At 41.6% G+C, this 11,976-nt stretch overlaps 1 protein-coding gene across 1 annotated transcript; it reads right to left on the reverse strand.

The window, feature by feature from the left end:
* Positions 1-239: 239 nt before the first annotated feature.
* On the reverse strand, positions 240-1,247 carry OR52B6 (olfactory receptor family 52 subfamily B member 6). Its single transcript, NM_001171471.1, is given in 1 exon segment — positions 240-1,247. A coding segment is annotated over 1 exon segment (1,008 nt).
* Between the last annotated feature and the right edge of the window lie 10,729 nt (positions 1,248-11,976).

Raw genomic sequence — 11,976 nt, forward strand, 5'->3', positions numbered from 1 at the left:
GGAATCTTCTGCTGCTTTCCCAGGCCCATTTGTAGGGAGCTAGATTGGAAGTGGAGCATCTGGGACTCGACCTCATATGGAATGCTGCTGTCGAAGGTGGTGACCCAACCTGCTATACAACAATGCTTGCCCTGACAATCTTAGATAAATTGAGACATAAATGGAACTATCATAATGGGTTAAATGTAGGACAGTTAATAGGTATAGAAATGGATTTAGTAGAGGCCAAGTTGGGAGATTTATGTAGATTCCTTGGCAAGATTTAAACACATCTGCTTAGCCCCTTCCCAAATTTGTTTGGTTTTTACTCCATAAATAATGGGGTTAAGCATAGGTGGGATGACCACATAGAGATTGGCCAGGAGGATATGGACATAGCCTGGTATGAATCTCCCACCAAACCTGTAGGCAAAGACGGAAAAGAGGGCAGGGACATAGAATAGTAGAATGACACAGACGTGGGATCCACAGGTGCTGAAGGCTTTGGACCGGGCTTCTCTGGAAGAGAGGCGGAAGACAGCTTGGAGGATGTGGACATAGGAAACAGCAATAAGGATGATGTCCAGGCCTGTGGAGAGGAGAGCAGCTGCCAACCCATACCAGACATTTATGGAGATATCAGAACAGGACAGACGGGCAATGCCCATGTGTTCACAAAATGTGTGTGCAATGATGTTGTTCCTGCAATAGTGCAGGCGCTTGAGGAGAAAGATGGATGGAAACATGATGATGAAGCTGCGGGTCAGGGTGGCGGTTGCGATCTTCCCAATGGCCTTGCTTGTGAGGATTGTGGAGTACCGCAGAGGGGAGCAGATGGCCACATAGCGGTCAAAGGCCATGGCCAGCAGGACTGCAGAATCAGCCACGAAGAGGAAGTGGATGAAGAACATCTGTGTGAGGCAGCCATCAAAGGAAATATGGCTGGAACCAAACCAGAAATTGGCCAGTGTCTTGGGCATGGTGGAGGTGGAGAGCAGGATGTCAGCACTGGCCAGCATGGACAGGAAGATGTACATGGGCTCATGAAGGCTTGGTTGGGAGACAATGATGCAGATCAGGATGCCGTTGCCTGCCAGTGCAGCTATGTACATGGTGAAAAAGGGGATGGAGAGCCACATGTGTAGGTACTCCAGCCCAGGGATGCCTGTGAGCAAGCAGCCTGCCAGGCGAGTATCCGAGTCATTTAGAGAAGCTATGTTGTTAGTAGATAGGGCCATGGCTTTCTGCAATGTTCTCACCTGTGCCATAGGAGAAAAAGAACTTCAGCCTAGCAGAGTGCACATTGAGGCTTGTAGACAAGTCACTGCTTTCTCTGAGCAAAAATTTTCCAATTTTTAAAATGAACATACTTGTTTTCCTATTGGTATATTAAATTAAGTTTTTTCTTTGAAGTCTTATTACATTGGGCAATACTTCCAGAATCATGTCTATCATGAGAAATGTGGTGTTATCATCCATAGCTAGGGAGCTATGTTTCTGAAGTGTGGCGTTGTAAATTATTGGGCCCTACTGCAAGCATATTGGGCTTGGGAATAGCAATGTGTATTTTAGCAAGAGGTGATTCTAATTCATGCTAAAGGTTGTGAACCACTGATTTAAGCACTTGTTTGATCTTTTTCTGTATCTAACCTAGATGTCCATCATTCCTTTTGCCAGGACCAGTAACTTTCCACTGGTTTCTGTCACATTCACTCTGAAACTAAATCTAAGTAGTGTTATCTTTAGCTTACTAGTCAGGATATGAAAAAAAAAACAATGCACTCCTACAGGCAGCCTTTACTGCATATTAAGACACTTGACCTCTCTTCAGCACTAATAAATTATTTTCACAGTAAAGATACAACTTTTATCACCATTCAAATCCTCTTTCTCCCTCTCAGCTGAACTTGGCTCCTACATGGCTGATAATTTAAGATGACCATGAACTCCATCCTAACATGATTACTTCCCTCCCATAAATTTATGTTATCTTGGTACTGTTTCTCCCCTCACTTCTTCTATTCTGAGAGAAAAGGGCACCAATGTCCATTCTGCTTTGTAATGTTTCCTTCATCATAGTTGTAATATATTTTACTTTACTTATCTTAAAGAAAGATTCCTTGTTTTAAAAATAAACATACATGGGCCGGCGCCACGGCTCAATAGGCTAATCCTCTGCCTGCAGCACCGGCACCCCGGGTTCTAGTCCCGGTTTGGGTGCCGGATTCTGTCCCGGTTGCTTCTCTTTCAGTCCAGCTCTCTGCTCTGGCCCGGGAGTGCAGTGGAGGATGGCCCAAGTGCTTGGGCCCTGCACCTGCACGGGAGACCAGGAGAAGCACCTGGCTCCTGGCTTTGGATCAGCGCAGTGTGCCGGCCTCAGCGGCCATTGAGGGGTGAACCAATGGAGTGGGGAGGGCCTTTCTCTCTCTCTCTCTCTCTCTCTCTCTCTCTCTTGCTTTCCAACTCTGCCTGTCAAAAAATAAAAAAATTAAAAAATAAACATACATGTACACATACAAATACAGATATATACTTGCATGCATGAATTCACCTGTGTATATATGTGTTTATATGTGTGTCTGTATGTATGTCTTCAAGGATGATTTCCCCATCTGCTCTCTGAATTCCCTTCTTTCCTCTTACTTTAGAGACTTTGTCTCATCCACTAACTTCTTTTTTCGACAGCTTCAGTTTCTTCCAAATTTTTGGATCTTTATTATTTGAAAGCATTTGTTTCTTTTTAACTTAGAAGACAAAAAATAGCAATAATAAAAAAAACCAGATATGCTAACATATATAACAGATAATAATAAAACAATATTCTTGTAACATCTCTCACTAGTTATCACATTGTCTCTCTTCCCTTTAAAAATCACTCCTTCCCATGATGCACTCTGTTTTGCTATGATTTTTCCACCTTCCACTAGTTCTTCTCTTCCCCTGGCCGTGCTCCCAGTCCTCACTAACATCAGCTGCGTCCCTACAGGATGGATTACTCCTGTCATTGCCAATGGGTCTGTCGATGTTCTCTTCACTCTTCACTTTCTGTGGCCAGTCTTGTCTGCTGTGTTGGCTTCATTTAGCCCACATGTTCTAATACTTCCCATAACTGTATCTGCCATCTATATTGCTTTCCAGGCTCCAGATTCACTTATTCAAAGACCTCTTAACTATTCTCCTAACTGTACTCCTCCTATTCTCTAAGTCATCCTCCAGGAAGAAATTTTCCATTTCTAAAAGGTAATTTTGAACATGATTCTTTCTCAATTATGGGTAATAATCATTTTCCCCCCTACCCTCCTTGGTTTCTCTACTCAAACATGTAGATCACTGAACCTGCTCTTCTTTCTCTTTTGTCTTTTATATGTTCTGCTTCCTCTACCTCCTTTGTCCCATTTAATGTAAACTGTTTAGAGATCTAGTAAGATTTTTCTCATCCTTTAAGGGGGCTGAGGTGGATGCCACCTATGTACTCCTGTTCACCCTCTGTTTCTCTGTTCTCCTTCTGTTCCTCTTAGACTGAATACCTTCATCCCCAATATATTATCAATTTCCCAGGAGCCAGAATTGTGTCTGGGTAGGGTTTGTTTACTTAGTGAATTGTTCAAAAGATTAGAGAATAAGTAAACCACATAGCCAGCCGTGTAAGCTTACATTGACACCGAACATATCCACACCAGAAAAATTGCAGGTGTATCATCATAGATCTTTTCTTGTGTCTTGTTTGCACCGTTTGTTGTGCTCATTCTTCCCACAGCATCACTCATGGTCATCCTCCACTGAACGTTCCCACCTTAGGCGGTGACATCAGCACATGCACTAACCTTCCTTCTCCAGCATGGTGTCAGCTCTCTCTCTAAATAGCGAGCTCCAAGGCATCCTGCCCTCACAGTGTCTTCCTCACATCCATCTTGGTGTTTCCCACTTTCAGTTCAGTGCAGGAACATTTTGACAATTCCACATGCCCAAACCAGTCAGCAAATCCAGTAAATCCTCTGCAAGATGTCTGCCTGGCAGCTTCTTTTTCTGATTCACGCGTTCCTTATATTATATACCCAACACCATTCCATGAATTTCCTCTTTTCCTCTCTTTGAAAACATTTCTCCCCTGCAGTGTATATCTGAAACAACTCTTGTCTGCCAAGGAAATTTACATTTTCAGAGTACAGGCAGGGCAGAGGTAGGATATTCAACGTTGCATACAAAGTTAAGTACAAGAACAGAAACAGATTTTATTCACTTTCTCCTGTCTTCAGGCTTCACCTCTGCCAGCTTGAGTTCCTCGGTCATAAACCTGAGTGATGCTGATCACATCTCACCACATCTCTTTCTTTTAATCATCAGCAGTTACTCATTCTGGATCATTCCTGGTTTCTATTCTTAGGCAGTAGTTTTTGTTTGACAAATTCATATATCTGGTCATTTACAAATCTAGGCAATTTCCACCGGAACATCTCTGTCATCCTTCAATTCACTCCTTATTGCTTTCCTAATGAATAAATGCTGTCTCCAAACCTCTCCTCTCCTCCCAGCCCAGTTACAACAATGGACTTATCTATGCAATAGTAGATAAATGATGGCAATAAGAATAATTTTCTTTATCTTCTTTTCTCTCTATTCTAGATATCCTACTCTATCCTTTAATTCTTTTCTTTCTGCAGGAGACAATATCCCTTCTATCATTCTGGTGAATTCCTAATACCTGTTATTTAATCCTCTTCCTGACTATTCTGTTGAGGAACATAACCTATGCACTTTTTATACATCGTTCCTCATATGCAGTGTTTAATTTGCAGTGCCATTCTACCTCAATGTCTGAGAATAAAATCTATGTGTCATTTACGATTCCTGCTTCCTCCTTGGAAGCCAAGGGTCAGTTCTTCACAAGTCTCTCCATCATCACCTGGAAAGGAATTCTCTAAACTGCCCTCTCCCATCTTACTCCCCAGGAAAGCAAAATTCACTTCACTTGAACTTGCTTGCCCCTCCTTGAACTTTACTACAGTGCTGTGTACTTATCTGTGACTCATTTCCTGCCCTCTCTTCCACATTAGTGTCTTCTCACCATCCTGAAAATATCAGACCCAGACTTACCTCCCTAATGTCAGCTTCTCAGATTGTTTCTCATTCCCAGGTTTCATGCATAGCTCAGTCTTCCTTAATATACAGAATTGAATCTCAACTCTTGCCTCATCCACTGTTTATTCCCCCTTTTCCTTTGGGAATGGGAGTTCTCATCCCTTGTGCACCTTTTCCTTTCTCAGCTCTGGTCCCCCTCCCTATTCAACACAAGGATCTAAGGCACAGAAGTGTGTGCTTTGGTATGCAGCCAGATGGACATGATCTACTGAAAGATATCCTGAACATCCAGGGTGACAACTGGGGGATATTCAACCCCAATTTAAAGGTTTTTGGCCTGGAAATTTTCATTTACTGTTCCAAAACTAGCTCTTTTCTATGCTCTCAATCTTACTCTGTCTGCCCCTTGTCTTCTCATTGTTTTGCCAAAACATTTTCTTCGTGGGACTTTTTTCATTCTTCACCTTCCTAGTGTCTGTATTCAAAACAACGCTTCTTTTTCACCTTGCATCTCTTTCATTAACTCAGTACTTCATTTCTTAGTATGACCAAATAATATTTTATTGCACGTATATAATGTATTTTATTTATAAATTCATCTATTGATGGACATTTGGGTTATCTTCCTTTGCTTGCTATTATGAATAGTGCTGATAAAAGTATTTATGTACAAGTTTCTGTGTTAAAATATTTTTATATCACTTGGGTATATATTTAAGAATGGAATGACTGGATTACATATTCACTATCTGTTTAATTGTTTAAGGATTTGCCAGTCAGTTTTTCAGAGTGGCTGTGCTATTTTACATCCTCACCAACACTTACTGTTCCCCATATCCTCACCAACACTTACTGTTAATGTGAAATTTTGAACGTGTACATTTTAGCAAATGTGGAAGGATAGTTCATTGTGGTTTTGATTTACATCTCCCTGAAGATTAATGATGTCAATGGCTTGTTCATGTGCTTACTGGTCATTTTATCTTATCTGCTTTGGAGAGCTGTCTATTAAGTTTTTTTTGCCCATATTGTTATTTGAATATTTAACTTTTTATTGAATTGTAAGGATTCTTTATTCTACATACTAGATCTTTATATAATTTGAAAGTATCTCTTTTCATTTTAAGAGGTTTTTTTTTATTTTCTTGATGTCCTTTATTTATTTATTTATTTTTTAATTTTTTGACAGGCAGAGTGGACAGTGAGAGAGAGAGAGAGAGACAGAGAGAAAGGTCTTCCTTTTGCCGTTGGTTCACCCTCCAATGGCCGCCACGGCCAGCGCGCTGTGGCTTGCGCATTGTGCTGATCCGAAGCCAGGAGCCAGGTGCTTCTCCTGGTCTCCCATGGGGTGCAGGGCCCAAGCACTTGGGCCATCCTCCACTGCACTCCCGGGCCACAGCAGAGAGCTGGCCTGAAAGAGGGGCAACTGGGACAGAATCTGGTGCCCCGACTGGGACTAGAACCTAGGGTGCCAGCACCGCTAGGCGGAGGATTAGCCTATTGAGCCGCGGCGCCAGCCCGATGATGTCCTTTAAATAAATATGAAATTTTTATTTTTAAGTTTGATGTAGCTCAGTTTACCTATGTTTTCTTTTGTTGTTCATGCTTTTGGTGTTATATCTAAGGAGACTTTGCCCAATTCAACATCATGAATATCTTTCCTTAAGTTTTCTTCTGGGAGCTCTATAATTTTGTTCTCTGATTTTTGTATTGATTGTCAGTATTATATGTTGATTTGCAATCTTTCTGGGTTTATTTATCAGGGTTTTAAATATATATATATATATATATATATGTTCATGTCATCTGTGAATAGAAGTACTGTTACTTACTCCTTTTATTCTGGGTAGTGTTTTTTTTTTAATATTTATTTATTTATTTGAAAGAGTTATACAGAGAGAGAGAGAGAGAGAGAGAGAGAGAGAGAGAGAGGTCTTCCATTTGCTGGTTCACTCCCAGATGACCATAATGGCCAGAGCTGTGCCAATCTGAAGCCAGGAGCCAGGAGCTTCTTCCAGGTCTCCCATGCAGGTGCAGGTGCCCAAGGACTTGGGCCATCTTCTACTGCTTTCCTAGGCCATAGCAGAGAGATGGATAGGAAGTGGAGCAGCTGGGTCTTGAACCAGTGCCTATATGGGATGCTTGCACTGCATGCTTTACCCACTATGCCATAGCGCCGGCCCCATCTGGGTAGTGTTATTTGCTATTATTGGGCAGTTTAATTTTCACTGATGCCCTTTATCAGATTAAGGGAGTTCCATTCTATACCAGTTTGTTGAATGTCTCTTTCATTTTCAAAGGGTGTATGCTAGATATTTTTCTTAGTTCACTGAATTGTCTTTCAGCATTTTAGAAATATAATCCCACAACGTTTTCACCTGCATGGCTACTAATCTCTTTCAGTATCCCTGGAACTTATAGTCCCTCTCTCTTGATGTTTCCAAAGTTCTCCTTTTGTCTTTGTCTTTCAATATTTTCATTATTATGCTGTGAATTTTTGAGTTTATCCTGATTAGTTTGTTGAGCTTCTTGGATGTGTAGGTTAATTTAAAAACTTATAGAAAGTCTGCTATTATTAATTTTTAAATATTTATTTTATTTATTTGAAAGGTAGAGTTATAGAGAGAGGTGGAGAAAGAGAGAGGTCTTCCATCTTCTGGTTCACTCCCCAAATGGTCGTAATGACTGGTACAGGGCCAGGATGAAGTCAAGATCCAGGAGCTTCTTCCAGGTCTCCCACATGGGTGCAGGGGCCCAAGCACTTGGGTCATCTTCTACTGCTTTCCCAGACCACAGCACAGAGCTAGATCAGAAGAGGAGCAGCCAGGGCACCAAACAATGCGCATATCAGATGCCCATGCTATAGATGGAAGTTTATCCTAGTACACCACAGTGCTGGCCCTGTCCCCTCATATTTCTAAGCTTGGTAATATTATTGAGGAGGATGTCATTGCACATTATTTGATTATGATTTAGGTAAATCTTTTAAATCCCAGGGATTTGTGTAGCTACAGAGAATAAAAAATAGAGACAGGGATAGACATAGGGAAATAGTTGCCCAAGACTTACAGGCTTGAATTTCATAAAAGTAGAAGACTGTTTACATTGGAAATTTGCACTGAGCTTTGCTGGGTTTTCAATATTTTATCCTGAATGCACACACACAGTATTCTGGACCAGAGAACTATTATAATAATTTACTTAAAAATCAAACAATAACCATGTGGTTCCTTACACCTGATTCTTACTGCTGGGATTATGTAAGGAAAGTCAGGTCAAGTGCTCTTTGTAGAAATATGTATCATAGGCAAAGAACAAAAAAAAATATTGTCTCTACTTATAGAAGCCAAAATAGTGCCTCTCCCAACCAACACAGTTTCCTTCCTTTTGATAAATCTTTTTTAGAGACTAATGGAATATGAATTTTTCGGGGGAAAGGTAAGACCATTGTTACCTACTTTACCACCAAATGATATCTCCAGAAGTAAATCTCTCTGTAAATCTCAGTATTGTGTCATAAATTAATTTCCCAAGTCTTGCTCTTAGCCCCACACCCTAAGTTATTGAAAAAATCGATTCAGAAAGTCCTATCTCAGGAAACCATAATACATTTATTATGAAATACATTTTCTATGTATTTTCTATGTATTTCTATATATCTATATTCTGTATTTCATAATATATCAAGAATTTAGGCAGACAACTGAGAAGAAAGGCCCATGGTTATGGAACATGGTAAAAATTTCCTTGAAAATCATCACAGGGGCATCTGAAACAGGGTGAGTGAGCATGGGGAGCTCCCATTGCCTGGGATATGGACAGCAAGTGCAGATGGCACACACAGTGCTGCGGGTCATCTTCCATCCAAAGCGGGAGGCTCATTCTAATGGGGAAACTCTGTGGGAAGATGCTTCTTGTAGCTAAGCAATCCCTTGTGGAAAAAGAAAGAAGCAGGGAGATAGAGGGACTTTGTTATAGACGAAGGATGAGATTTCTGCTTTTCTTTGCTTTTAACCTTTGACCAAAAGGGGGAAGAAACTTCATATCAGGAAATATAATGACAATGGCACATTGTTGTATAGAATTTTATAATATCTAAAGGATTTTTTCTTTAAAAATTTATTTATTTGAAAGTCAGAGTTATACAGAGAGAGAAGGAGAGGCAGAGAGAGAGAGAGAGAGAGAGAGAGAGGTCTTCCATCCACTGGTTCGGTCCCCAATTGGTTGCAAAGGCCAGAGCTGCATTGATCTAAAGTCAGGAGCCAGGAGTTTCCTCCAGGTCTCCCATGCACGGGCCATCCTCCACTGCCCTTTCAGGCCACAGCAGAGAGCTGGGTTGGAAGTAGAGCAGCCGGGACTCGAACCAGATCCCACATGGGATTCTGGCACTGCATTGGTCGACTTTATCCACTATGCCACAGCGCCAGCCCCTCTAAAGGCTTTAACACTGGCCTTATCACTAGATTTTCACCACAGGGACCCTGTAAATAGTTCTTTTTCAAATATTATTTATTTGAAAGAGTCACACAGAGAGAAGGAGAGGGAGAGAAAGAGAGAGAGGTCTTCCATCCTCTGGTTCACTCCCCAGATGACCACAACAGCTGGATCTGGGCCAATCCAAAGCCAGGAGCCAGGAACCAGGAGCCAGGAGCTTCCTCCAGGTCTTCCGAGCGGGTGCAGGGGCCCATGCACTTGGACTATCTTCTACTGCTTTCCCAGGCCATAGCAAAGAGCTGGATTGGAAGTGGAGCAGCTGTGACTGGCTCCTACTTGGGAATCTGCCACAGTAGGTGGCGGCCTTACTGGCTATGCCACAGTGCCGACCTCAGTAAATAGGTTTTAAGTTTATTAATGGGCTGCTTAGTGGCCCACCCCTAGGATTGAGTCATTAAATCAATCAGGGCCCAATAACAGAAGCAACAAGGGACTCAGCAGTGGTGACTAGAGGGGAAGCTGAAGGTGAATATCTGAAATCTGAAGTGACAGGACCGGCAAGTGTCCATGGAAGGGTTTTATGTGAAAATTGAACTGTTTGATCAATATTACTTGCTTTGTGATAACCATGGCGTTCTCCAACCTGTTTTAGGCTTGAATCAGAAAGAACCTGTATCGTTCCTCTCATCTACTCATTCTGTAACTCAAGTAACCATTATATATATTTACATAAATAAACGTTTATATCAATAAGAATGTAGCACTCAGAGAGTACAAATTTCCTCAAACTCATGCTCACACAACAAACACAGAGATTTCCCTGTGGTTATTCTAGTAGCAGAGAGCACATTCTATTTTGAAATCCTCGGAGGATTCGTCTCTCTCAGGATACCGCCTGTCTTGGAATATCTGAGCCTGTGAGATTCACCCTAGCCTTTGGGACCCCAGAACTTCAGAAGCTAGACCCTGGGGAAGTGCCTCACTGTGCCATTCATAGCTCACTGATTGGGGCTGTGTGTGTGTGATCCCTCTGAGTGCCCTCTCTGAAGGGCCAGAGTAAGGAATAAGAGGACCAGCCTCTTGACAATGCTGTTTCTCTTCATCCTCAGTCCCTATCCTGGGCCTGGGATTTGGTGAGTGCTGGCAGGTGGGTGAGACAGGCAGGATTGGGAAGTCAACAGCAGAGTTCAGATTCTAGAGAAGTTTAACTGATGGGCACATAAAGACCGGGAAGAGCAAGGAGCGGCAGTTAAGACTGGGTTGAGCTCAGTCTAGTTCCCCTTTGGAATATTGTCTTAGAGGTTGGAAGGGCTATGGATAAGTGGAGCACGGGGGACAAGTGGGACTGGGGTTTATGGAGGCTGCAATTTGACAGCCCCAACTACAGGATCAAGAATAATAGTCTGACTCTGGTTTCGCTATAACTTGTGACTTTCTGGCATCTTGGTGTTCTGGCCATCCATGTAGAAGGGTACTTCTCAAAGCCTGAAGAAAAGTGGAATTAAAAGTTATGTTTATTTTGGTGCCAGACAATTTTGAAATCCATGCATAGCTTCCCCCCCATATGTGTTTTCCATGAATTTTTTGAAGACTGTTCATATAGTTGCATGTGTTTATAGTAATAAGGACATCTCACAATAGCTCTAATTGAGAGCCTTATGTTGATGAGGGGGCTTATTATGAAAATTGTTTTATAACATACTCATTTTCAGAAAAAGCAGAATGTCTACTATCAAACATTCCTGGAGTCTGCCAAAAATCCTGAGGAGGCAGCAAGTTTGGCTGAACAAGATCACACAGTTGGATCATTTGATAGTGTCTATGGTTAAGTTTAAGGCTGATGATCATGAAAATATGAAAATATAAAGACACTCACCTGAAATGTTAATAGGGAAAATGAGGGGAGGAGAATATGGAAAGTTTTTTATAAGATCATGAAGTAAAAAGTCAAAAATTTTTCTTTTTCCCATGACTGAGTACTAATTAGACTGATTAATCTAGGAATTCAATTTGGGGGTCAATGAAGTGATGGTAAACAAAATACTGATAAGAGAATGGTTGGAATGATGAATTTCAGAATTCAGACTCCATAGAGGAGAATGAAAAGATATCTGGACACTGCATGAATGGTAAGAGACAATTACTCTGGTAGAAGTTTCAAGTGTTCTGAAGAGTAAATTGATAATAACTGAGTCATATAACCAAACAGATACAAGTGGAATGCCTAAATTTGTGATTTATGGGATCAACTAATTTTGGATTACAGTGCTTCAAAGATAGAGCCCTGGGGACCAGTATTGTGGTGCAGTGGGTTTAGCCTCCACTTGTCACATTGGCATTCCGTGTTAGAGTGCTGATTTGACTGACTAGTCTGCTTCCTGTCCAGCTCCCTGCTAATGTGCCTAGGAAAGTAGTAGAAGATGCCCCAAGTACTTGGGATCCTGCCACCCATTAGGGAGACCTGGATGAAGTTTATAGGTCCTG

This window comes from Oryctolagus cuniculus, chromosome 1, assembly GCF_051225735.1.
Source record: "Oryctolagus cuniculus isolate XC-2025 breed Fujian yellow rabbit chromosome 1, ASM5122573v1, whole genome shotgun sequence".
NCBI classification, from domain to species: domain Eukaryota; kingdom Metazoa; phylum Chordata; class Mammalia; order Lagomorpha; family Leporidae; genus Oryctolagus; species Oryctolagus cuniculus.